Source organism: Augochlora pura, chromosome 7 (genome assembly GCF_028453695.1).
Source record: "Augochlora pura isolate Apur16 chromosome 7, APUR_v2.2.1, whole genome shotgun sequence".
NCBI lineage: Eukaryota > Metazoa > Arthropoda > Insecta > Hymenoptera > Halictidae > Augochlora > Augochlora pura.
This window is the reverse complement of record NC_135778.1, coordinates 16,186,703-16,208,191: the sequence shown is the minus strand read 5'-3', so window position 1 is coordinate 16,208,191 and position 21,489 is coordinate 16,186,703. Positions and strand designations below refer to the sequence as shown.

General features: G+C 41.1%; 3 protein-coding genes across 6 annotated transcripts; 1 reads left to right on the top strand and 2 right to left on the bottom strand.

Annotated features, from left to right (window-relative positions):
- Positions 1-2,601: 2,601 nt before the first annotated feature.
- On the top strand, positions 2,602-16,738 carry LOC144472399 (uncharacterized). Of its 4 annotated transcripts, XM_078185446.1 has the most exons (6): positions 2,614-2,759; positions 2,852-2,935; positions 13,983-14,055; positions 14,158-14,319; positions 14,441-14,594; positions 14,970-16,738. In XM_078185446.1, the coding sequence occupies exons 3-6, from the start codon at positions 13,984-13,986 to the stop codon at positions 15,083-15,085; spliced, it is 504 nt and encodes a 167-aa protein (XP_078041572.1). In that variant the 5' UTR covers positions 2,614-2,759; positions 2,852-2,935; position 13,983; the 3' UTR covers positions 15,086-16,738. The 4 variants fall into 4 exon arrangements, with proteins under 4 accessions (XP_078041571.1, XP_078041572.1, XP_078041574.1 ...); XM_078185445.1 differs by lacking the exon at positions 2,852-2,935 and having other exon boundaries at positions 2,602-2,759; XM_078185448.1 differs by lacking the exons at positions 2,614-2,759; positions 2,852-2,935 and adding an exon at positions 2,969-3,188.
- On the bottom strand, positions 16,388-19,872 carry LOC144472398 (UPF0764 protein C16orf89 homolog). The gene is made up of 7 exons (XM_078185444.1): positions 19,782-19,872; positions 19,099-19,197; positions 18,780-18,929; positions 18,020-18,315; positions 17,463-17,598; positions 17,291-17,393; positions 16,388-16,994 (listed from the first exon to the last, which is right to left on the bottom strand). The coding sequence occupies exons 1-7, from the start codon at positions 19,870-19,872 to the stop codon at positions 16,850-16,852; spliced, it is 1,020 nt and encodes a 339-aa protein (XP_078041570.1). The 3' UTR covers positions 16,388-16,849.
- Positions 19,873-20,256: 384 nt separating this feature from the next.
- Positions 20,257-21,138, bottom strand: LOC144473229 (uncharacterized). The gene is made up of 4 exons (XM_078186918.1): positions 21,093-21,138; positions 20,863-21,004; positions 20,695-20,760; positions 20,257-20,521 (listed from the first exon to the last, which is right to left on the bottom strand). Coding segments are annotated over exons 1-4 (309 nt in total). The 5' UTR covers positions 21,095-21,138; the 3' UTR covers positions 20,257-20,422.
- Between the last annotated feature and the right edge of the window lie 351 nt (positions 21,139-21,489).

Here is a 21,489-nt window from a genome sequence, read left to right as displayed (position 1 = left end):
CCGGAGAACCAGCGAGTCTTCGATTTGAGGGACGATCATCGTCGACCCTTTACGACGATTTGAAAGACGCAAGATAATCGGGATCTCTGTTTCAAAAATCACTGAAAATTTCGCAGCGGATCGAGACTGATGCACGGACGCGTTAATTTTCTACGCGTTCCGTACTATGGACGTGTTTGACTGACCGAAAGCTTGGTTAGCCGAACAATCGAGAAACGATCACCGGAAATAAAATACGATCGTTGGCTGGGTAGAAGCGACGCGTCTACGATCCACGATCGGTAATCGTCGTGTCATTTATCAACTGCGAATAAATGCTTCAGGAAGTATTTTACTTTTCATATCACTTACTACAGTAAATTCTCGCCCATTGTCCCTCAGCTAGTAAAGAAAAATGGACAATTGGGGAGAATTTACCGTACCGCCGCAGACTTAAAAGTTCATGTTACTAACTAATAGTTCAGAGTTTTTATTCAGAAATTATTTGAAGTTTTCAATGTTTCAAAGATTTATTTGTCTTTGTTATTTATTGTCATCTTTATTATTTATCTGCTAATGAAACAATCTTTGTTTCTCCAGTGACATTGTTTACTTCTACTTTCAGATAAAAAAGAAATGGTCATCGCAAGACTGACACATCATTCATCAGCATGCAACGTAATCACCTTGATTCATGTGAGAAGTCTTTCATTTACGTTCCATTTCATTTTTGATTGAAGATCGGACGATTGATGCCGAGTGGAAATATGGTTTAGGCATCGGTGTTTACTAGAAAGCACTAATTCTCAGTTCAAGACTGTTTTAAAGAGCGTCCTTTGCACACGAGCATTTACACACGGTGCATCGCGACCTCGATTCCGAGATACTTGAAACCGTGCTCGCGTGATCCGCAACGGCACCGCGAACCCTTCTGCGTTTGATGCAGCCGCATCGCGCCGGTGGGAGGAGCGGCTTTCCACAGAGAGAGGATCATTCATCTCTGGAACAGAGTCCGCGAACAAGTGTACGCCTCTTCCAGAGAGACGATTTCCCTTCTATCGACGCTGCTAAGTGGCCGCGCGTTTGTTGCGGCTATAAGTCCGTCGTTTCAGCCGCTGTTTCTTCTAGTTCGAACGGTTCTACGAACCGAACTGCGTCGGATTTCACTTAATTATCGCCGGTCGGCTAGCTGCGCTCCTGGAATGCCTCTAAACAAATAATTACATCATCTGGATAAATTGTTCCGATAATGCGAAAGTAAGCTAACTGCTTACAGCGCGTTAGAAAATTATTGATTCTTTAATGCATTTTCAAAAACAAAATGTGAATTTATTTGTCTTGTTTTATTTCTCTGTTCTTCAAAAATTAGATAGTAGTACATCTCTTGTACCGAAAAACTTCGGAGATCTATTGGTTTTTTTTTTTGGAGATACGGAAAGCGAATCTTTTGAAAAATACGCCTATGAACTATAGACCATACTATAGCGCGCGCAACTGCGTTGCATAATGTCAGGAGTAAAGTAATGAGGCAGAAATCGTTGCGATCTTATATGCACTTTCGATTTTATATTGATGTAATTAATTGTTGTATATAATTTGCTTATCTACAGAGAAAACTGCTCGAAACCTAAATGTTTGCTATATTTTTTAGCACAGCGTTGCTAAAGACATCGCGAGCCACTGCTAATTCCAACTCAATTAATCCGAGTTCTAGTCTGATTCGAACGACCTTCCCTGACCAGCTCCATTTAATTCGACCGATCTCCCATTCCACTCCCCCGTTCCATCCCTCAACGAGCTTAATCCACTTCATTAAATACGGTTCCTGTTTACCCGGTACTCTTCGCCAATTTACCGCTCAAGTATACAATCAACTCTCCATTGTTCTGATAACTCTGAATCAAATTTTTCTACCTGCCAACAATTAGTTCCAATTTTTATATCTACAATATCCAAATTTGTTGGTGATCTGTCTAAATATTGATCACACCCCTTACACCCCATTTTAATAATTTTATTTACAAATATACACCTACAGCGTCTTGCAGACTTTATTTTCTAAAAATATCCAAATCTAATTATGTCCATCCATTGGTTCATCCACGAATTGAGTTCAGGGATCTATGAATTTAGTAACACATCATCTGCTTTGCAACACTGTCATACGGTGGATCAAATAGCGACCATTTTAACAAATACGCAGTTTAAGCGGCCGTTCACTGCGAACCTTATACGTTACCCTGACCAACATTAAAACTTCACATTGTTTAATAAACTAGTCCATCTGACACCTACAAATAGTTCGTCGTTTGGTCCAATTTGAAACACAATATTCCATTTAAAAAATGATTGCAACACGTTGGTAAGCTAGTGTATAATCTCGTTCCTTCTTTCAGAAATTGGAAGACCGAGGACTGGCAGCTGGGAGAGCGAAGGGTCCTCCGTCGGCCGGTCATCGGTGACCACCAGCATCGTTTTCACCGTGGATCTTTGCGGCGACCTCGGCCGCGGCGGAGACAAGAAAACAGTGTTGTGGAAAACGATATCGATTCGGCGATCGCTCGCCGCTCGGAACAGAGATCAGAGATCGCCGGATCCGGCGTTGCTGTGGTGTGTTGGTTAGCCACCGGCGGTGTAGGTGCACGCGCGCTGCCTCGTAGGTGTACCGCGTCGCGGTTTGCCGCGGCGGCGTATACTGTTCTTGGCACAGTTTCTGACCATCTCCTATTGCGAGCGGACCGCGCGCGCTGGACCTAAGCGTGATTTCGTTGCGCCTCAAGGTACAGAGACGCTTCTCTTTCTCTTCTCCGTCTCACTTCGCTCTCTTTCTCTCCCGCTTACTCACTTTCTGACACCTTCGCCCGCGGTGCAGTTTTCGCCAGCCAACCCCGCCGCGAGCCACCCTTCCCTTCCGCCATCCGGGACTGTTCCGTTTCCGGTCCGGTATCATCGAAAAGTGAGTAGACCATCGTGACATTCGACAACAGTTTTCTCGTCGGAGGAAACCGATCCAGATGGTTTCACGTCTCGAAGCCGACTTTGATGGACGGTGAACCGTGTTGGACGCTTTCGGGACCGGAAGTTCGTGTCACTTCCCGCTGTGTCTTTTCGCTAGAAAATGTACCCTTGGTCTGCCGAATATAGTGCGCGAGCTTGACGCTCCTTCGAGCGCTTCGTGCCCCCTGTGCCGGAAGAAATTGTGCTGTGAAGTAAGTCCGCTCTTCACGCTCAGGAACAGTGGCAGAGTTTCGAGAACGAGGACTTATTTAGTTAATTTTTAGATTGCAAATTAATTTTGTGCGATAGCGTACGTGAGAATTAACGATGAACGTTGTGTTCCTTTTGTAAAATATTGAGCAATGATAGCAATTGCATTTAACAAGTGGTGCGAACTTTCGGGCGAATTTTGTTAAATGAGTGGGAGGAGTATTGGCAAAGTTTTGTCTTTGAATTGTGCATTCGTCCAGTGCTCGAAAATGACTAGAATGATGATTGACATGATTTATTTAGACATCTTGCTATCTTCGTCATAATCTGCGCGCGAATGATTCCATTTAATGAATCATTTTCTAAGACAGGCTATTTACAATTTCAACAATTTTAATACAAACAATGTAGAATGTGGTATGCTTGACCGGCGTTGTAGGTTCACTGTTAACAATGTCAAAGACGAGACTATTAGATTATTTTTGGGTGGAATTCGCGCGAAAGAGAAACTCGTTGGGAGAACAGTCACGTTTTTGCTTATATTGTCCCGTGTGAAAACATTTAGGAACCATCTGTTAATTGAATAGACTCGATCCCGGGCGTCATCGCGGACTTTTAACCCTTTGTAGTACGATTTCTTTCACAGCTACGTTGATCTAGCGTTGTCACTAATAAGTTCCTAGACGAGGAAGAGACTTTATATTTATAATACAGAGTTCATAAAGGCACACACTAAGAAGTGAAAGTTTTATTTATTAAATATATTAAGATAATTCATTTTTCTAAAATGTATTAGGAAAATAGTCCTCAAATCAATTCAAAAAGTTAGCGTTTTAAAAATGTATTAAGAAAATTAACTTTCTTCGAACGTATCAAGAAAATTAACTGTCCTGAAGTGCATTATAAAATGCTTAAATATTGACAATAGGATAGTAGAATTTAATTACGTTATAAAGGAACTGCTCAACGTCTATATTTAGTGGATTTACGTGCGAAACCTTTGTAACGAGCGTGACACGTTGTTGTAATCGAAAGGGTTAACGAGCGTGGCTGATCGCGAACCTTGGGAACGGTGTAACAGGAATCGTTCGACGCGGAAATTAAAAATAACCGGGGAGATAATGGTGGGGCGATGGGCCATCAACAGGCGATAATTGTTTCTCTTACAATTGCTGCGAAAGCAAATATGTTTCTGTCGTCGCGCGCCGGTTGCCAGCTTGCTCGTAAATGTTTACGATCCGCCGATCGGCATTGTGAAATCAATCGCCACGCTTTTCTGTCCCGTTCCGATGGAGTTGCCGCGTTGAATTGAAATTTCCGAAATCCTGTTTCGTTCGGTCGACGCACATAAAAAAAATCAAACCTCTTCGTCGGAAAACGTATTTTTAAAAAGAAAAGTTCTTGCCGACTTCGAACCACTTCCTGTTACAGTTAGCTAACTTATACATAATTCAACTTATCTTTATTGATCTCTAATATTTTTAAATCATTAATATATATTATTATTTTCTTTAATATTTTATGTAACATTTTCGTTCCATCAAAAATGATTTATCAGCAATTTAGTAATATTATTTCAAGTTACTTTTTCCACGGATTCCGCTATTGCAAAAACAAATGAATTTTTTGCTGGAACAGAAAAATGAGCGGAGTCGTTACCGCATTGGTAATTAATTAAAGGTAATCGGTCCGCGTAATCGGTGACGGTTTCCGAATGAAATTCTTCCCCGCGAACCTGTTTAAAACACGTAAGATACGATGAACATTCGGTTCGCGACAGGAAAACTGTCTGTTATTACAGTAATTGACGGTAACCGTCGGGAATTGTATAATCGACCACGGCGTGCAGTCGGTTTCTTCGACTATGACGCGTCGCTCTGACGCAGGTTCCGCGGCCTTTTCTTATATTTCTCTTAAATGAAAAGGTGTAATAAACTCCGCGTTAACACGACAGGCATCGTTCGCTTCATTCGCAGCCGTGATAAAAGCGGGCCTTCGCACGCTTGTAACACACAAGGTTTAGGAAACTGGCGAACGAAGCCAGTCGAGGAATCGTCCCGAGGACAGCTGTTTTTATTTTAAGTTTATTGTTATTTAATGGTTGTGATAAACCTGTTCGCTGCGGCCGTATTAGCCTACAGCGTAAAAAGAGTGCAACGAGCACGGCGAGCGCACGGGCGATAAAAATTGCCGCGTGTGTTTGTCATGCAAATAATTTGAAAAATTCCGTCGCCGGTACCGGGAACGCGTCAAGATAACCGTGAGCCCCCGCGCGGTGTCATTATACAACGAAGAATGGAGGAAAACGTGCGTAAATCGCGAAGAAAATACGCGAACTAACGTTCTTCGAATTCGGTGTTGCAATGTCTCCTTGAATGTTCCTTTAAAAGAATGCCTATCTAAATGATGCAGAAAAACGTGCGGCGGGATATTTTATTTGTCACAACTGTTTGTACCGTCGTGCGATCTCGCTCTCGATAAACAGATGACGACGGTGGAATACGAATACAGACAAGGGAACAGACAGGGGAACAAGAGAGGTAGTACAGCAAAAAACAGCTGCGTTTCTCAAATAGCTGAAATCGAGACCTTTGGGTCGGTATCGTTCAAAGTACTGCGTATGTAGCTTCAAATGTTGCGACAGCTTGTTCAGGTGGGAAGGCCGCTAAGAATTCAGGTTTATTCTCTCTCCGAGAAAAATGATTGGCTGGAATATAAAATTGTGAAGGCGTAGACAAAATTTATTATCATCGCTCCGCTTTTTCAACTTGTTAATATTACTAAGGGAAACAATTTATTTTTATTGGATTTCTGTTTAGAGTCGACTTTGGATATTTCCACTTTCCATAAATTTGAATTAAACGCGTGGCAAAAAAATATTCTCGTCGGCAGTATAATCATACATAACAAGTAAATAGTATATAAGTGGCAGTATATAATAAGAGATGAATCGAAGGCATAAAAGGAGGTACATATAATGTGTAAAAAGATCGTGCCACTGCTCGAAAATACAGAGACATGGGAAAGAACAGAGAAAGAGAGAGAGAGAGAGAGGGAGATGAATGCGCAAGGTCAACGATGGACCGATCGTGGGTGTTTTACGAGCGACCCACAAAAATCGTGTGCAACTGGTGTGCAAGAAGATGGCACGCCGCTACAAGCACCGCGAAATGTAAAAGGAGGCCAGGCCTCGCGATCGCGACTGAACCATGACAACACATACTTGCAATACATGCGCACGTGGTGCTCGCTTGCTGGCTAAGACGAGCATCTCGAACGTGGATCACGTGGATCACGCGGATTCTCGATCTACCGCGAACCTGCGGCTGCGCCAGAGTTTTGCAACGTTTCGTTCAATTGCTAAACCCCGGATCTTTATCCGAATTTATGCTTTTTACTCTTAGATATTAGATCAGTCTGTTCGTAAACCATAATTGGAAGTCTAATTATTGGATTGTACGGAAAGTAATTTCGTTTCTTCCCAACAAAGGACCTAATTTTTTCACAGCCAACTTCACGCTTAAGCTGCCTAATCATTATATATTTGGACAACTGATATAGCAGGTCTTGTTTGTTGAACATTTTGTTTGAATCTTTGAAATAGTTTTTGTTTAGTGATCTATTGTGTTTTATTTCCACCAGAAAAGAACGAAATGACTTTCCGAACAATCCAATAAAATTTTAAAAAACTTCAAAATAATTACAACAAATTTTATGAATAAATATAAAAATAATGAGTAAATAGAAGTTAAACAAATACTTATTATACTCATATAGCTGCGTCAACTTATTCAATTATGCTTACTGCTTAAAATCAATGATAGAGCAGATTTAAAGCGTTATTATTTTTCAAAGTGAGAAAATAATTTCGATACAGAAGGAATAACAGTAATTATGTCAATTATAGTAAATTATAGAAAATTGATGCGAATCATATGAAAATTATTTTCTTCTGTGCCATTTTTTCGGATGGAATTATTAAAGTTTTCTTCAGTTTCTTACGGACGGACCTGTAATTTGTTATAGTTGTCTGTATATATTTTATGCTTATCGAAATTGTTTTACTATTGAAAAGAAAATAAGAATTGGATATTTTCTATAATGGAGAAATGATTAATTGACGAATAGAAGAGACCTCCTTGCTGGTCAGGGATCCGCCGTTTCTCGGCGAACGCGGAAACCAATTACGAAAGCAGGGACTCGCGATCGAGAATCGATATTCCGTAAGCGACGTTGCACCTGACACGGAGGCCGTGACGGATGCTGCACATATAAAGATCCTCGATAAAGATCTGAATCGGAAATTCCGACGGCGACTCGCGAACGAGGATCGCCGCGATCCATCGGCGTCCGATACGTAGGTGTCACGCGACCTTCCACTGGCGTAGTCTTTTTGTGAATTCAATCAGTCTCTTGCGTAATGGACTCTTACCGTACCACGACGGAAACACGTTCACATTTTTCTAGAAGCTACCGTAATATAGCTAGTAACGAATGCAAAGTTTTTTCGTAAATTTTTTCAAAAATATCTCGTAGAAACTGTGAACGAGAAAAACAGGAACGTTTGATTTGTCTGGTAGTTTTATTGTTAAGAAGTTCATCATCGATTACTGTACTTCGTTGTAAATAATTTTCTAATGTCAAAGTGCTAAAATTCTAATTGCACAAAAATTCGAATTTGTTTAAAACGATGAACATTAGAGACCAATCCGGTTCGACCTCCAACCTCTCATAGTTCTAGTCGCGAGCTTCCCTTATCGCGTGCCATAAATCCGGCCGGTAACCGGATACGCTCCGTTCCATTAGGAATCAGGGCCCGGAGGTATTCTAAATAAAAGGCTGGCGCGGTGTATCGATCATCCGGTATCTGTTCGACGAAAGGACAGCGCCCCGAACGAAGGAAACGGAGCTCCCACTCGACTCTACTCGGTCGAGCAGGCCGATCCGCCCTTTTCCACGCTTCCGATTAAACGGCCGCATCTGGGTCAAGAATAATTGTACGGGCGCCGTAAACACGCGTGTCAAGTGGTTTTTCTATTTTTTTTTCCCGCCGACCAATGTTTAGCGCACGTGGCTCGCCCTAAAATTAACGCGGCCACGGATCGGTTCCCGCTGCAATTCGACTCGCGTTCCTTCCGCTGGATTATCACGCATTCTTCCCTTTCCTCTTCTCAAGCATTTGAGAGCATCGACTGTTATTTTTTGGTATATGCCGAAGTTAAAACCCTCTTTCGATTTAATGAGATTATCACGTCGTTGATCGACTCTTTTTTAAACATTTCGGAGAGCTCCATCTAGGCCAATTAGTCGCGGTTGATTGGACAGGATTCGATTGGAATTAATCGCTGAAAATAAGCGCTGGGTCATAGCGATCGAGAGGTCTTAGTAATAATATTTTAAAATAGGCGAGCTATTAAATGTAGGTGTAGAATATAGTATAATAGGTATTCATTATTTCCATCGATTTATTCTTATTAACAACACCTCTTGCAGTTTAGAGAGATATTTTTTGAAATCAAAATAATTTGATGAAGAATGATATGAAAATACACCTTTTGGTCTACTTAGGCATACACGAAATCTGCGGTAGGAATAGTGATAAACGCAATTACGAAAATCTAACAATTAATAACGTTGCAAATGAGAACAGATTTTTTTTCAATGCCCGTTTGTTGCAGTCGCGGTAGGGAGTTTCCATTTTGCATAAAGAATCGTGGTCTAGCGATCACCGTCGCGCAGCGTCGCAGAAAATGAAACAGTGGCTCTCCCGATAGAGATAAATGCATCATGCGAGACCACACCTCGCCGACACAAGGATAGAAAGCAAAGAATGTTGTCACGTTGTCCAGCGGGTAACAAGATGTCGACTTCGATCACCGTCATCTTATGACGCAACAAGCTTTTTGCAACACCGCGTGCAAACCGAGTCAAAGTGCGTTCAGCTCGAACAACTTCCGGTTGCATTGGTCGTTCCTTGCATTACCATTTCGTTCGCTTAATAAATAGAACTCCGACGCGATTTCAGAAGCCGATACGAAACAGAGACGCGCGTCCGTTTCGTCGCGTCGTCGGCCAGTTATCGGAATCGTCGCGATTTTTTCACGGTCTCGCTCTTTGACACGGACAGACGGTTCACCTAAGCTGACCTAATTCGACGTATCATCGCCGCTTATAGACGGGCACGCTTAGTTGCGTGCTAATGTTCCCTCGTTAATGCGTTTTAAGCAGTATTCTGCAACGTTATTGCCAGCAACGATGAATATCGTTCTACGCCTTTTAACTCGATTGCTTTAAATGTCAGTGATAGCGATCGAAGAAGCCATTTCGACTGCTACGCCCAGTTGCCATTGATCGAATTATAATTGGACTACGATTCTTTAGACAAAATAACACCTATTAATTCGATCGTAGGAAACGGAAGTGGAATAAAAACGTATTACTGGTTTTCAGAGTTTTAATGATTTATTAAATGTTAACGTGCTTACAGTTTGCTATTCTTTTTTAGTAATTTTCATTATCGATGCTTAAAATATCGTAGTCTAATTGTAATACTAATATTGTAATAATTCTAATATTTTATGCAAGTATTAATTAAAATGCAATCCGGGGCATAATACGAACAGTAAAATTATCAATTCGACACTATTTATTTCCAATATTTCTGCCTTAATTCGCCATTTTCTTTATAGCCCAACATCAGTCTACTATCAACAGTAAGAACAACATATAAATATTTTTCTAGAGACACACGGATCACACATATAACAAAATTAAAAAACAATTAAATTTCATACCTCTCCCGCGCATAGCATCTTCGAAATGTTTTTCAGAGATCCAGCAGAGAATTTCTCGTTTATTCTAATTTTCGTGAGTCGGCCAATGATATATTCGACTATAAACACCTCGGGCAGTCTATTTATTGCGGACGTTGGACACCGTTGTCGCGGGGACAACGGGATAAATCACGGATCCGTGGCGTTCTATCGCGAGGCAGAAATCGTCGGGACAGCCGGTGGCAATGTCAACCGACTGGTTGTTGTTCCCGGCGGACGGTGACGCGTTTCCTTTTTGCGCGAGGTGAACGAGAGAAATCGGCGGATCGAGATGCGTTTCCTTATGGGGCCTGTCAGGGGCCTCGGCTCCGCTCCGTGCTCGCCATGACCGTCACGGTCGCGCGTGTCGGCCGATCTCACGGCGATCCGCTTTTCCCCGCCGTTCATCCAAGCGCGCTTTTTCCCAGCGAATTCGCACAAAAATGTTGACACATCTTTCATAATTTCAAGAACAGTTCGTATTGTCGATAGGGGTAAAAGAGACGGTAGCAAATATGGCCGCTGGACACAAGGCGGCCATTTTGAAAGCAGCCTAACTTTATTTGTGTTAAAATTGAGATGTTTCTTTAAGTATCCAAGGAAGTTAGATTTATAGTTTCTGTTAATATAGTGACAATTATTAAGCGATAGTTATCAATTAGATAAAACGTGACAAACGGACTTGGGCTATGTATTTTTATTTGTGATATGAAATTGATTGGAAAAAACTGCGAAGAGTAAGAACTCTATGCTTGATTAGATGAACGGCAAATTAAATGACTTTTGAAAATATAGTATATATAATATTATGTATAACTATTAAGTCGAGTCATAAATAACTTCCGATGCAGTTAGGTTAGAATCTATTGTTCGTATCTACCCTCTATGAGGCACCGTGACAATCAAGTATTCATTCTTACTAAATAGATAGAGGTTCGAAATAAATAAAATAAAACAAAAAACAAGATAAATGGCTGATGAAAACACGGAAGTTAGTTAGGACTCGACTTAATATACATTAATTTGTATAACCTAGTATATTAACCCTTTGCACTCGAAGCCATTCTAGCAATGATTCTTAAGTAAGAAATTTTTCTGACATATATTTCCATTTTATATGACAAAATGTATTTTATGTATATGAAATTGGATCTTGTAATTCATGCAACAGCAGTTATATTATTAATAATTTTTGAAATCTAATTTTTCACAATATAGGAATTATTTTGGAATGTGCTGTAACAATTTCAGTGGCGCCTCTCAGAGTCACCACTCGAGTGCAAACGGTGAAACCTAGTATATTAATTTGTTAACACTAAACGTACCGGCATTTTTCTATACCTAATCTTACCATAGAATTTTTGTCGGTAAAAAATAAGCTACTTGAAAAACGGAAAGTGGGAAATTGAATAATCGGATGATATAAGAATTTACAGAAAGTCAAATGACCGACAGAAATAACAATAAATGCAAGAATTAGAAAAGTAAATTTTCAAAAGAGGTCATTTGACCCCTCTTGGTACGTTTAGTGTTAAACGAATTGTGCTCGCGCGCTCTTCAAAATCAAGGGGAACCGTCGCGCGTTCGCGTGGTCGTCTGGCCGTGATCAGTAGTACTTACTAGTCGAGGGCAGACAAGCCTCGCGGGCGCGCGCTCGGTCCATGTAAGGGCCGGGATTCAGGGCTATACGGATGACACAACAGCCAATCGCGGAAGGTGAGTTAACCGTGACTCCGTTCCGCGGGCGAGCCTCGCTCTAGATCACCGCTTGCGCCGCGGCTCTCGTCTCAATTAATTAACAGCCCGCTTAATTGCCGGCCGGCCGGTCGGCGCGATCAACGAGCTTCGTTGTTCCGTGAAACGCGGACCGACGCGGACGCGATCGTTTCGATCGGAGAAAACACGAGCTGATTTTACTTTTGAGCGACGTGGTCACCGGCGAAAGCTGCGTTCGACATTCTGGGAGATTGTCGAGTCTTGTTCGATTGAATTGTACAGCAGACTATGTATAATACTGGGATCGTTTGAAATGAGAAGATCATTTTATGAACCAAAATATAAAACAGTGGAAATTATGAAGACGTTAGAAGAATTTAATTACGCTAGTTAATTTATTACGCTATTTTTAACATCTCGAAGGTATTGAAAGAAACAATTTATTTTTAATCGATTTCTGTTTGTTATAATAGTCTTTGAAAGTATCTACTTTGATCCGGAATTTATTTAAAGCGATCTTTCCTTACTAAAAATGTCGTTCGCAATTTTATGAACGAGTCGTTAAGTTAGTAAATGAGTCGTTCCTTTCTAGGGCTCATGAAATTTTAGGGACACACTGTATAATTTAATTTCGTATTTTTCATTTATTTTTATTCCTTAAAAAATAATGGAAATATTGAATTAATTTGGCAAAATTTCGAAAATGTTATTTCGTTAGAAATTCTATTCGTTCATTTGCGGCGCGATGGTGTTCTCCACTGCTCGCACGGCCGGATACGACCATCCGGAGGAATAATAAACGCAGAAGGGAAGGTCAGCGACGGGAGACATAAGCCGCTGAAGAAGTTAAAATAGACACCGGGCCACCTATGCCAATGACCCATATTCCCTCTATTCTCGGCGTGATGCAAATCAAACGGCGCCGTTTAATGCCACCGAATCCGCGAACGTGAAATTCGCATTCGCGTTCCTCGCTCCCCGGGCCTCCCCTTCCCCTTTTCCATCAGTTGGAAAAATTCGTTCGAATGTTTTGTTGACATTGTTGCTGACTTCGCGAATGCTCTTCGCACAGTGTCTCCACAGTCGCTGTATATTACCATCTAGGGTAGCTGTCCCAGTTTCTGTGTCTTTAAGCCAATTTTTACTTAAGTCAAATCGTCATCGAATATTATAACTTCTGTTGAATGCGCTAAACATATATTTACGGAGAAATGAGTGATTTAATTCATAGACACGGAAATTGGGACAGTCGCGGAAACCGGGTCGCCCAACCCACAAAATAAAAATAATTAGTCCACGAATATTGTCCTCGGCGCAGAAATGATTTCGTGCCTAAAATAATTTCGCGTTCCGTTTCGCCGAAAGAATTTTAATCGCGCGGCCGCGTAGACATTTCTCGCGATCGACGCTCTCCGAGCGATTTGAACGAGCCGCGGAGCGCGCGCCGATTTGCATACCAAGTAATTTTTTCGTGATTTCTGGCGTCGCGCGTACCGCCTGAAATAAAAATGAGTAAGGTGAACGACGCCGCGTCAGCGTCGACGTAACGACACGACATGCTAATAAGACGATTACGCCATTGAGCCGGGCGAACGATCTGCTCGAGACGCTCGATCGAAGCGCGTTCGCGGAATAAACACGGGACGCGGGAAGATGAAAGGGAAACGGTGAGCAAATAAATGGAAAAATAACGAAAAATACTCTTCAAAGCTGACCGCGTATTTTTAGAATCTGGTTGTCATTAATCTTTCACGCGCGAGGGCTCGGGAGCGGAGCCATTTGAAATTGATCTTCATTAACTCTTTGACGGAGACGTCGAATGCAAAAGGTTAACGCTAGAACTACCAAGCATTTGTTATTACAGAAAATTCTTGGATTAAGAAATTTATTCGATCGTTTCCTCTGAAATAAACTTTATAATTTCAGCAACTTTGAAATACAAAAAGCGATCGTTTTGACCGGCTTGGTTGGTTTAGCGGTAAACGTTTTGTTCAAATTAGAAATGGAATGATCGCTTCAGGATGATCTAGCGTAAGGAGTATGTAGATCGTAGATAAATAGACAATGATCTTTTAGCGAGAATGCGGGATCGATGGTCGATCAGTTTTAAAAATACTCCCGCTTCTAAATCCGCCCGTGATCCAAATGCTATCTCATTCCCTACACCGTTCTCTTCGAGAACTCTGTCGAATAATCATGACCTGTAAAATAAAATCCAGAAAACGTACGAATGTCTGAGTAAAATAAAAATTTCATAATTGTTTACAGAATGCAGTTGACGTCGTGCTGCGGGTGTTACTCGCTGAAACTAGGTACCATCTTCACCGGAATACTCGGCATAGTGAGTGTCACCGAATTTTTCATATTGATTTCATATTAATTTTCATTTAATGTAATTATACCGTTCGAAAGTGTTCTCATCGCTTTTTCTCTTTTTTTTCAGATCCTCTCGATCATCTCGCTGGTCTTGGTCTTCACTCTGAACGTGGAATGGAAGACGATACTGATCGACGTTCTGGACCAGAGCATCGTCAAGATCATCTTCGCGATAAATCTGTGCATGACGATCCTGATCTCAACGTTACTCCTCGTCGGCGTTGTCAGAGTAAGGGGAAACCGCGATCGCTTGCAAACGGCAGCCTTGGCTGCCGTGAAACGGCAACCATAATAGCGCGACGTTCCTTTTTTTGGGTGTCCACTGACCATGGAAATATACGTTTTTGTAGAAAAATACGTTTATGATGCTGCCGTGGGTGGCTCTTGGTATCATACTTGCAATCGGGCTGTTGATCAGCGTGATCTACACGGCGATCATGTTCTTCGTCAATCATGAAACCTTAAACGGCATTCTGTGGCTTATAATCGGTCTCATAGCTGTCGGTGAGTACCTTCGATCTAAGCTTAAGGGACTGCTACAGTACTAGAACCAATTTTTTTTTTTGTTTTCTTTTAGGGTATGTTTTAATAAAGAATGCACAATATTTGTGAATTTTTCTGGAAATGAAATTAAGAGAATGAATCGTTATAGTTACATCTTACTTTCATTAAAAAGTTAGTCCTAGTTTATATTAAATAAACTTAATTATATTACTATATTATTACATTGTTATATTATTTACGTTTCACTTGCTTTTTGTTTTGTTGCTGGATTATTAAAAATATCAGCTCTTATTCTAAATAATAAAATATCTTGAAAAAGTATTTGTGTAGGCGAGAATTAAGGAAATAATAATATTAAACACCGTTTTCTCGCAGTGATCTACACGTATCTGTGGCTGGTGGTGTACAGCCACTTCCAGCAGCTGAAGTACGACAAGCTGAACAGCAGGATGGGTCCCTACGGCAGGCCGTACAATTACCGGAAACCTTGAAAAGGACCGCGACAGTGTGCCACGCGACAAGAAAGATCGGAAACGCGCGCGCGCGCATGTCCCCCGAAGCGATTTGACCGTTCCTGGTCCCTGATCAAGATCTATCTACCGATGAAAACAGTCTAATTGCTTCGCAGAGGGGTCGCTCGAGGTTCAATCAGCGGAATCACACCAAAGCACGAGGCACCGCGCGGCTTCCCGCCGGCAGAAGATTTATCGGAAACCGTGAAATCGTGTCTCGTGACGCAACGCTAATCGCGAACCGTAGATTAGAACGTATTTATGGCAACGGGAGATTGGGCTCTCGGACGATTATCGGGATCTAAGAACTTTTGCAGCGATCTCGAACGCTCCAGTCTGACTCGAAAATTAAGAATGAGCGACTTTAAGTATTTCTGTAATTTATTTTAGTCGACTAACTCAGCGGCTTAGAAAAAATTGCGGATTTTATGCATTTGTGAATATATCGATTACAAAACAGTGAAAACATTTTGAGAATTGAAAAAATACTATTTTATTATTTTCGGGTGAATAAAGTAATTTAAGCTTGATACAAACGTCTATGCGTGTCTTGTAACTAACGCAGGCAATTTTTATTCCGCAGTAAAATCCGCAGTTTATCAATAGCTATTATTATATTCCGCAACGAAATTCTGTAAATTGTTCAGAAGGATATCGACGATCGTTCGAGGGTGCTTCCGACGCACGCAATGCGCAATAGAACATTTGCCGAGCCGTAGGAAGGAGGGGGTGCATTTTTGTTCGGCGCTGAGACGCGACACCGCCGTTCGTTTCGCAGCGTTTCGGGGCGACGCGGCGTCAAGATGGCGGCGCCGATCCTCCGCGAGACGGGAATAGATTGGGTTTTCAAGGATAACGAAAATGTTAAGCGTATGCAAAAATATACGCGTTGCCTCATCGGCCGAGAACCAGTCTCTCCTACGCAAGGTTAACGACTGACTTATTTATTTCGCTCCGTCATTTCCCGCCCCCACTATAAAACGCGCGGTCGTGTAACGCGCGCCAAACCACGGCCCGTAATTTGTCGTTACAACGCGCCCGTTAAATTATTGCACGCTCGTAACATCCTCCCGATTTCTTCCGCGCCGTGGACTGACTCGGTTTTCTCGCAATCCTTTCGCCGCCAGTTAAATTCTCTGCCCTGATTTTGCTGAGATCGGTCGACGGACATTTTACAAATTCAGCGACGACAGGGTTGCGAGGATTCGCAAGAAAGCTGGAACGAGGATCTGGAATAGCTTTTAGGTAGAGAATTGTTTTAGAGAATTTTTCGAGGCCCGATTATTTCACCGCGGTGAAGCCGATTTATTTATATAATGCGGGAAGTAAACTTTTCTATCGTCTTTCTATTTTAATACGTTCAACGTCGTCTTTTCTTTTCTTCTTTTTGAATCATTTCTCTGAGGCGGCAACCGTCGGCACAATGATATTCATCGACATGTAGGTAAGATTTTATTTTGTAAAAACAATATAGTTGAGAGTCTTCGGAGATGTTTTAAGTCTGATAGCAAACGAACGATTAAGTAACCGAAGTGTTTCATTATTAACCGCTGATATACGAAGCTGCTAATAAACGGCAAAGTACAAATATTATATAAGGTTGTTTCTCAATAAACGAATGATATTAACGAACTACTGAGTAAAGAGTTATTCGAAAGAGTAATTTCGTCAGCGAAAAGGAATTCGTAGGCGCAGGTAAAGGTCAGGTAGCCTTCGCGGTGACTTGGAAAAGGTTTTAATAAACTATTTGAATGCGTTTTCCACGTTCTCGCGAATGAACAATGAAAGAGTTGCGGCCGCGAGGCCGGTGGCGTGACTGTCGCAACCGAAGTCCGTCGGTGTCGAAGCTCGACGCACCAATCGAGGCTGGCTCTCGAGAAGTTCGTTTCTGGCAGGAACAAAAGAAACGTAGTTTTCATATTTTTATACTGACTTCGTTTATAACTTCGCTTATTAACCCTCGCAAGACGGTGGCTGATTTAATTAATTAATTTTCAACAGTCAAATGAGATAAATTGCTGTTACAATAGATACAACAAAGAGTCTAATAGAACTGCAAGAAATATCTTTAAAACTATATGTCGAATTTCTGAGTAAAATTCCGGATTTTTATAAACATTCTGAACATAACAGTTTCGAAAATGATCCACCGTCCGAGGGTTAATAATTATTAATAAAACTCACCCTAAGGAACTGTAGCACCCTCTGGGATTCGCCCAGTCTAACACGAGCCGTTCAAAATGGCCGCCGGTGAACTCGAGAAAGCCTTCCATTCCGCAGAGAAGAACTTCGCAAGAAGTAATTAGCGAGATGAAAATCGATTTGTTAATAATGACTCGCTGTTTCTTCCTGTTACCTTGTTCCATCATTAAGTCCGGTGTTTGGTAAGGAAAACCAGCTGCCTCGATGTCAGTTAGATCCTGAAGAATCGAGGAACAGTAAGAAGCTGCCAAATCGGAGGAACGTACCGGCAAACCGTACTCGCATCTCAGCTGAAACAAATCGCAAGCTCTTAACCCTTTGCAGCCATTTTATCTCTAAATCCAAAATAGCTCATTATTGCATTACATACTTTGTTCTTTATCGCACGTATGGAATTAAATCTTGTGACTAATAAAATGGTCACGCTTACAACAACTTTTTAATGATAAATAATAACATAATAATTATTTTGCAACGTAATAGTGCAATATCTGCTGGCAGAGGTTTAAAAATTCTTCGTATAAAAGAATGCGATCGAATCGACAGCACAAATTGCTGCTAAAAATATTTGATTAAATCCGGATTTCTCCGAATTTAAATTTGTCTTTTTCCAAATTTGGAAATATGTGAACATAAATGATAATATATTTATACCATAATTCAAACGGATATTTAAATGATATATTTATAATGAAGCGAAATGTCCCGAACCGTCTTCGCCACTTGGACGATCAGCAGTCTGTGAGTCAGAGGATACCCCCTGGTTAAGTCCCGCCTCATTAGAATCTGATTGCACGTATCGGGCATTCGATATCGATAGTTCAGCCCGTTCTTAACGATTTCGCCGAGACATCGGTCGCTCTCCTCTTCCTTGGGCGTTCCCTGCATTATCATTTCCTTGACATCCCGATAAGTTATATCGGGCGTTGGACTGCTTCTGTCCACGCCGCCATCTTGCCAGAATATGGGTCGCAGCCACAAAACAGGGTTATTCAACGCGTGGTGCACTGCAATCCAAACAGCGTTCTTTGTCAAAACGATTCAATACCAATTAGCTAACCGCGGATTTTCACCGTAAAATAAAAATCGTTTGCGTTAAATAAAGAACATAGAAATAAACACTTTGCAGCTGACGCCATTTTAAAAATCTGTAATTTTGTAAATCTGAAATCATTCTTCTCGTCTATACTATTTCCATTTTATATGGAATCGTGACTTGTGACTCTTTGGCTACAATTTAAACAATTTTTAAAATGTTTAAACAATCTTCGATAATATAAGGATTATCTTAGAGCGTGATGCAACAATTTTAGCGGTGCCTTAGAGTCCACTCAAGTGCAAAGAGTTAATATATCGAAATTCTATATTCCTTGTTATTCTTTTAAATGTCCCACCTACTTTACTGACGAACGTCCACAGTCTGCTAATTAGCAAGAAATAATTTACCGTATATAAAATAAATATCTTTTACACAATTGCACGTCCTTATTCGCCGGAACGATGGTATCCATCAGGTATCGTCGGATCGAGTCGCATAGCTTCAAAATCCTCGTCAACGTTTCCCAGTATTTGTTATCGAGCTGTCGCGCGTTTCTGTGCATAAGCGTGGCCGCTATGTTGGCTGTCACAGAAAGATAAACGCCGATTACGTATTCATACTTAGCTAGTTCGTCCACTGTTCCATTAATTTCTGCGGTTCGTGACACGCCGCGGTCATGCATCGAACGCAAAGACATTAGGTGTTTCGACATACAAACGCATTCGGAAGGCGGCTATTTTATCTTCGTTACCTTCGACGATAGTGATAGAGAAGGTGGCGTCGGCGTTCATTTGATCCGGCCTCCCGTGAATGTAATCGACCACTTTCGAGAGCGCCGTCAGCTTTTCCTCTACAACGGAGAGAAATTTTCCCGACGAATTGTGAAACGAACAACACGACTTGCCGTTTCGGAGTAATTGAGAAAATTAATTTTTAATTGCTACTGCACTGCAGATTTTTATACGTTTATGATATAAATGATCAGACATAATTTTGAACTGCGAAGGCAAGTAAAAGTAACTAAGAATCTTGATGTATTAATTTGGCCTTATTAAAATGATTAAAATTATTAAACTAGAATTATCTTGCAATTGCCATAGTATATTTTAATTTTGCGTAAATATTCGTGGTATAATTGTTACATTCCAAGCTAACCGGTATATAGAAAAATGGTTGAAACTAATGTTCGATGATATTAAGAGTGACTTCGCAACAAACTTATTCCCCTATAAAACAAATATTTGAATTTTTAGGCCAACAAATACTATTATTAGTATTAAATACTATTGTTATTAGGTCATACTATATTAACCATTTTTCTATAAAAATATGACCTGACCAAGCTGCTCAAAGTCGAAGAAGCAACATGGCAACAGAATCACTTCGACAATTTCACTGAAATCGTGCGACGAAAAACACGCTCGATAGCCTTACCAAAGTTCTCGGGGATCGTTTCACCGCGGGCCCATGTCGTGAACCCGCAGAGCAGCGGGATCGCCCAGGTGAGCCCTCGAAGTCCCTTCATCCGGGTCGGCTGCGATCCTGAGGAATGTCTTCGCGTTCCCAGAGACTTTATAGCAGCAGCCCCACTCGCCACGAGGACTTCACGGAATTGATAAGGGAGAACGGTGTTCGCTCGTCACGTGCACCGGAAGCAGGACGGCCAGTTTTTCTTCATGATGCTTGACGGATTCGATCCTGCCCATCCGTCTCTCGAGGCTCGGAGAGTCTCTCTGCTCGAGACTTTTCCGACGATCCACTTGTGGGAGCTTTGATTAAGCGCCGAAGGGAAATCATTCTGTCGTAATTCTTTCGCTTCGTCGCGCGACTAGTTTAAATAAAGAAAACGGAGAGGCAGATAGAGAGAGAGGACGTGTGTTCCTTGTAGAAGTTTATTTTGGCCCCGTTTGGCACCCGTGATTTGTGGTAACATTACATTGAACGCGTTACATTGATCTCCGGAAATGAAATCGAAAGGCCCGAAAATTGTGTCGGTGAAGTCTATTTTACGTTATCGAGATCATAGTAATGCTAATGAACATCGAAATAGCTTCGCAGGTAATTTGGTGGAAGGCTTAGAAGCAGTCTTGATGGAACGGGTTCACGTAGTTCTCCGCAACGCAGCCGTTCAATCCGTGGCCTAGCTTCACGCATTTGCCTATGGTCTTTCTTGTCTAAAACAGAAATTATTGTTAACACTTAGACGACTGCATTAAATGCCTAAAAGATTTCACGAAATTGCAGTATTAAAAATGAAGTAATAAACATTCGATTGAATAAAAATTTCAAAGTGAACCTATATGGCATCGATCATAATAAAATTAAAGAAATATTAAGGAAGACTTACGACTTGATACTCTATCTCGCATAATCGATTTCCACTGTTCTCCAGATTCTCTTGCATCGATTGAATCTAAAATCGTATATAATAATAGAATAAAAGCGTATAGAGTCGATAATGCATTATTAAATATATCAGTGTTATGAATTATTGCTAAATGATTTAAAAGTTTACCACGTTGGGTAGATTGTGTGTCATAATTACAGGACTTTGGACGTTGTTCATCATTTCGTTCGACGCCAATGTTCTCGCTGCGAGAATTATTCTGTACTCGAAAAGAGCGATTAGAACGATGCAATAAAGGTAGCTGGAAGTCCTGAAAATTAGAAAAAGAGTTGCAACAAAAAATGGGGTACAGACTAACTCATATAACAATTTTCAAAATTTGATAAAATGTAACTCACATCCTAGTGTTCGTGTAAGACGAACGATACGTAACTTCGAGCGAGGGTGTTGTACTGTCGATGGTTACAGGAGCGGTAGCTTTTATATCGCTGGAGAAGCCAATCAACTGGTCATCAATTAAATGAGGGTTTTCATCCCTCTGGATGGGGTTCTAATCATTTTCGAAACGTATATATTAGGCTCTATGGTTTTAATTGTGTCAGAATCATTCGTGTCAGAATTAATTAATTGTGTGAAATAATATCATGCAAACAATTACTATAAGTAAATATTTCGTTATTATAAGTCTATATACAGGATGGGGAAAATAAAGTGTTACAAAGCAATATCTCCATTATCGTTAATGATACGCGGAAATGCTTGAGGAACAAATTGTTTGGTTCGAAGGGGCACATG

Excerpts from the sequence above, each read along its gene's own strand:
- LOC144472399 (XM_078185445.1), top strand. The coding sequence starts at position 13,984 with ATGCAGTTGACGTCGTGCTGCGGGTGTTACTCGCTGAAACTAGGTACC. Across the intron at positions 14,320-14,440 it reads TCCTCGTCGGCGTTGTCAGA|AAAAATACGTTTATGATGCT; the intron begins GTAAGGGGAAAC and ends ACGTTTTTGTAG. Across the intron at positions 14,595-14,969 it reads AATCGGTCTCATAGCTGTCG|TGATCTACACGTATCTGTGG; the intron begins GTGAGTACCTTC and ends GTTTTCTCGCAG.
- LOC144473229 (XM_078186918.1), bottom strand. Across the intron at positions 20,761-20,862 it reads CACACAATCTACCCAACGTG|ATTCAATCGATGCAAGAGAA; the intron begins GTAAACTTTTAA and ends ATACGATTTTAG. Across the intron at positions 20,522-20,694 it reads GCGAGATAGAGTATCAAGTC|ACAAGAAAGACCATAGGCAA; the intron begins GTAAGTCTTCCT and ends TTTCTGTTTTAG.
- LOC144472398 (XM_078185444.1), bottom strand. The coding sequence starts at position 19,872 with ATGAAGGGACTTCGAGGGCTCACCTGGGCGATCCCGCTGCTCTGCGGG. Across the intron at positions 18,316-18,779 it reads GAATAAGGACGTGCAATTGT|TGCACCACGCGTTGAATAAC; the intron begins GTAAAAGATATT and ends TTTGGATTGCAG. Across the intron at positions 16,995-17,290 it reads GGGTGCTACAGTTCCTTAGG|AAACGAACTTCTCGAGAGCC; the intron begins GTGAGTTTTATT and ends TGTTCCTGCCAG.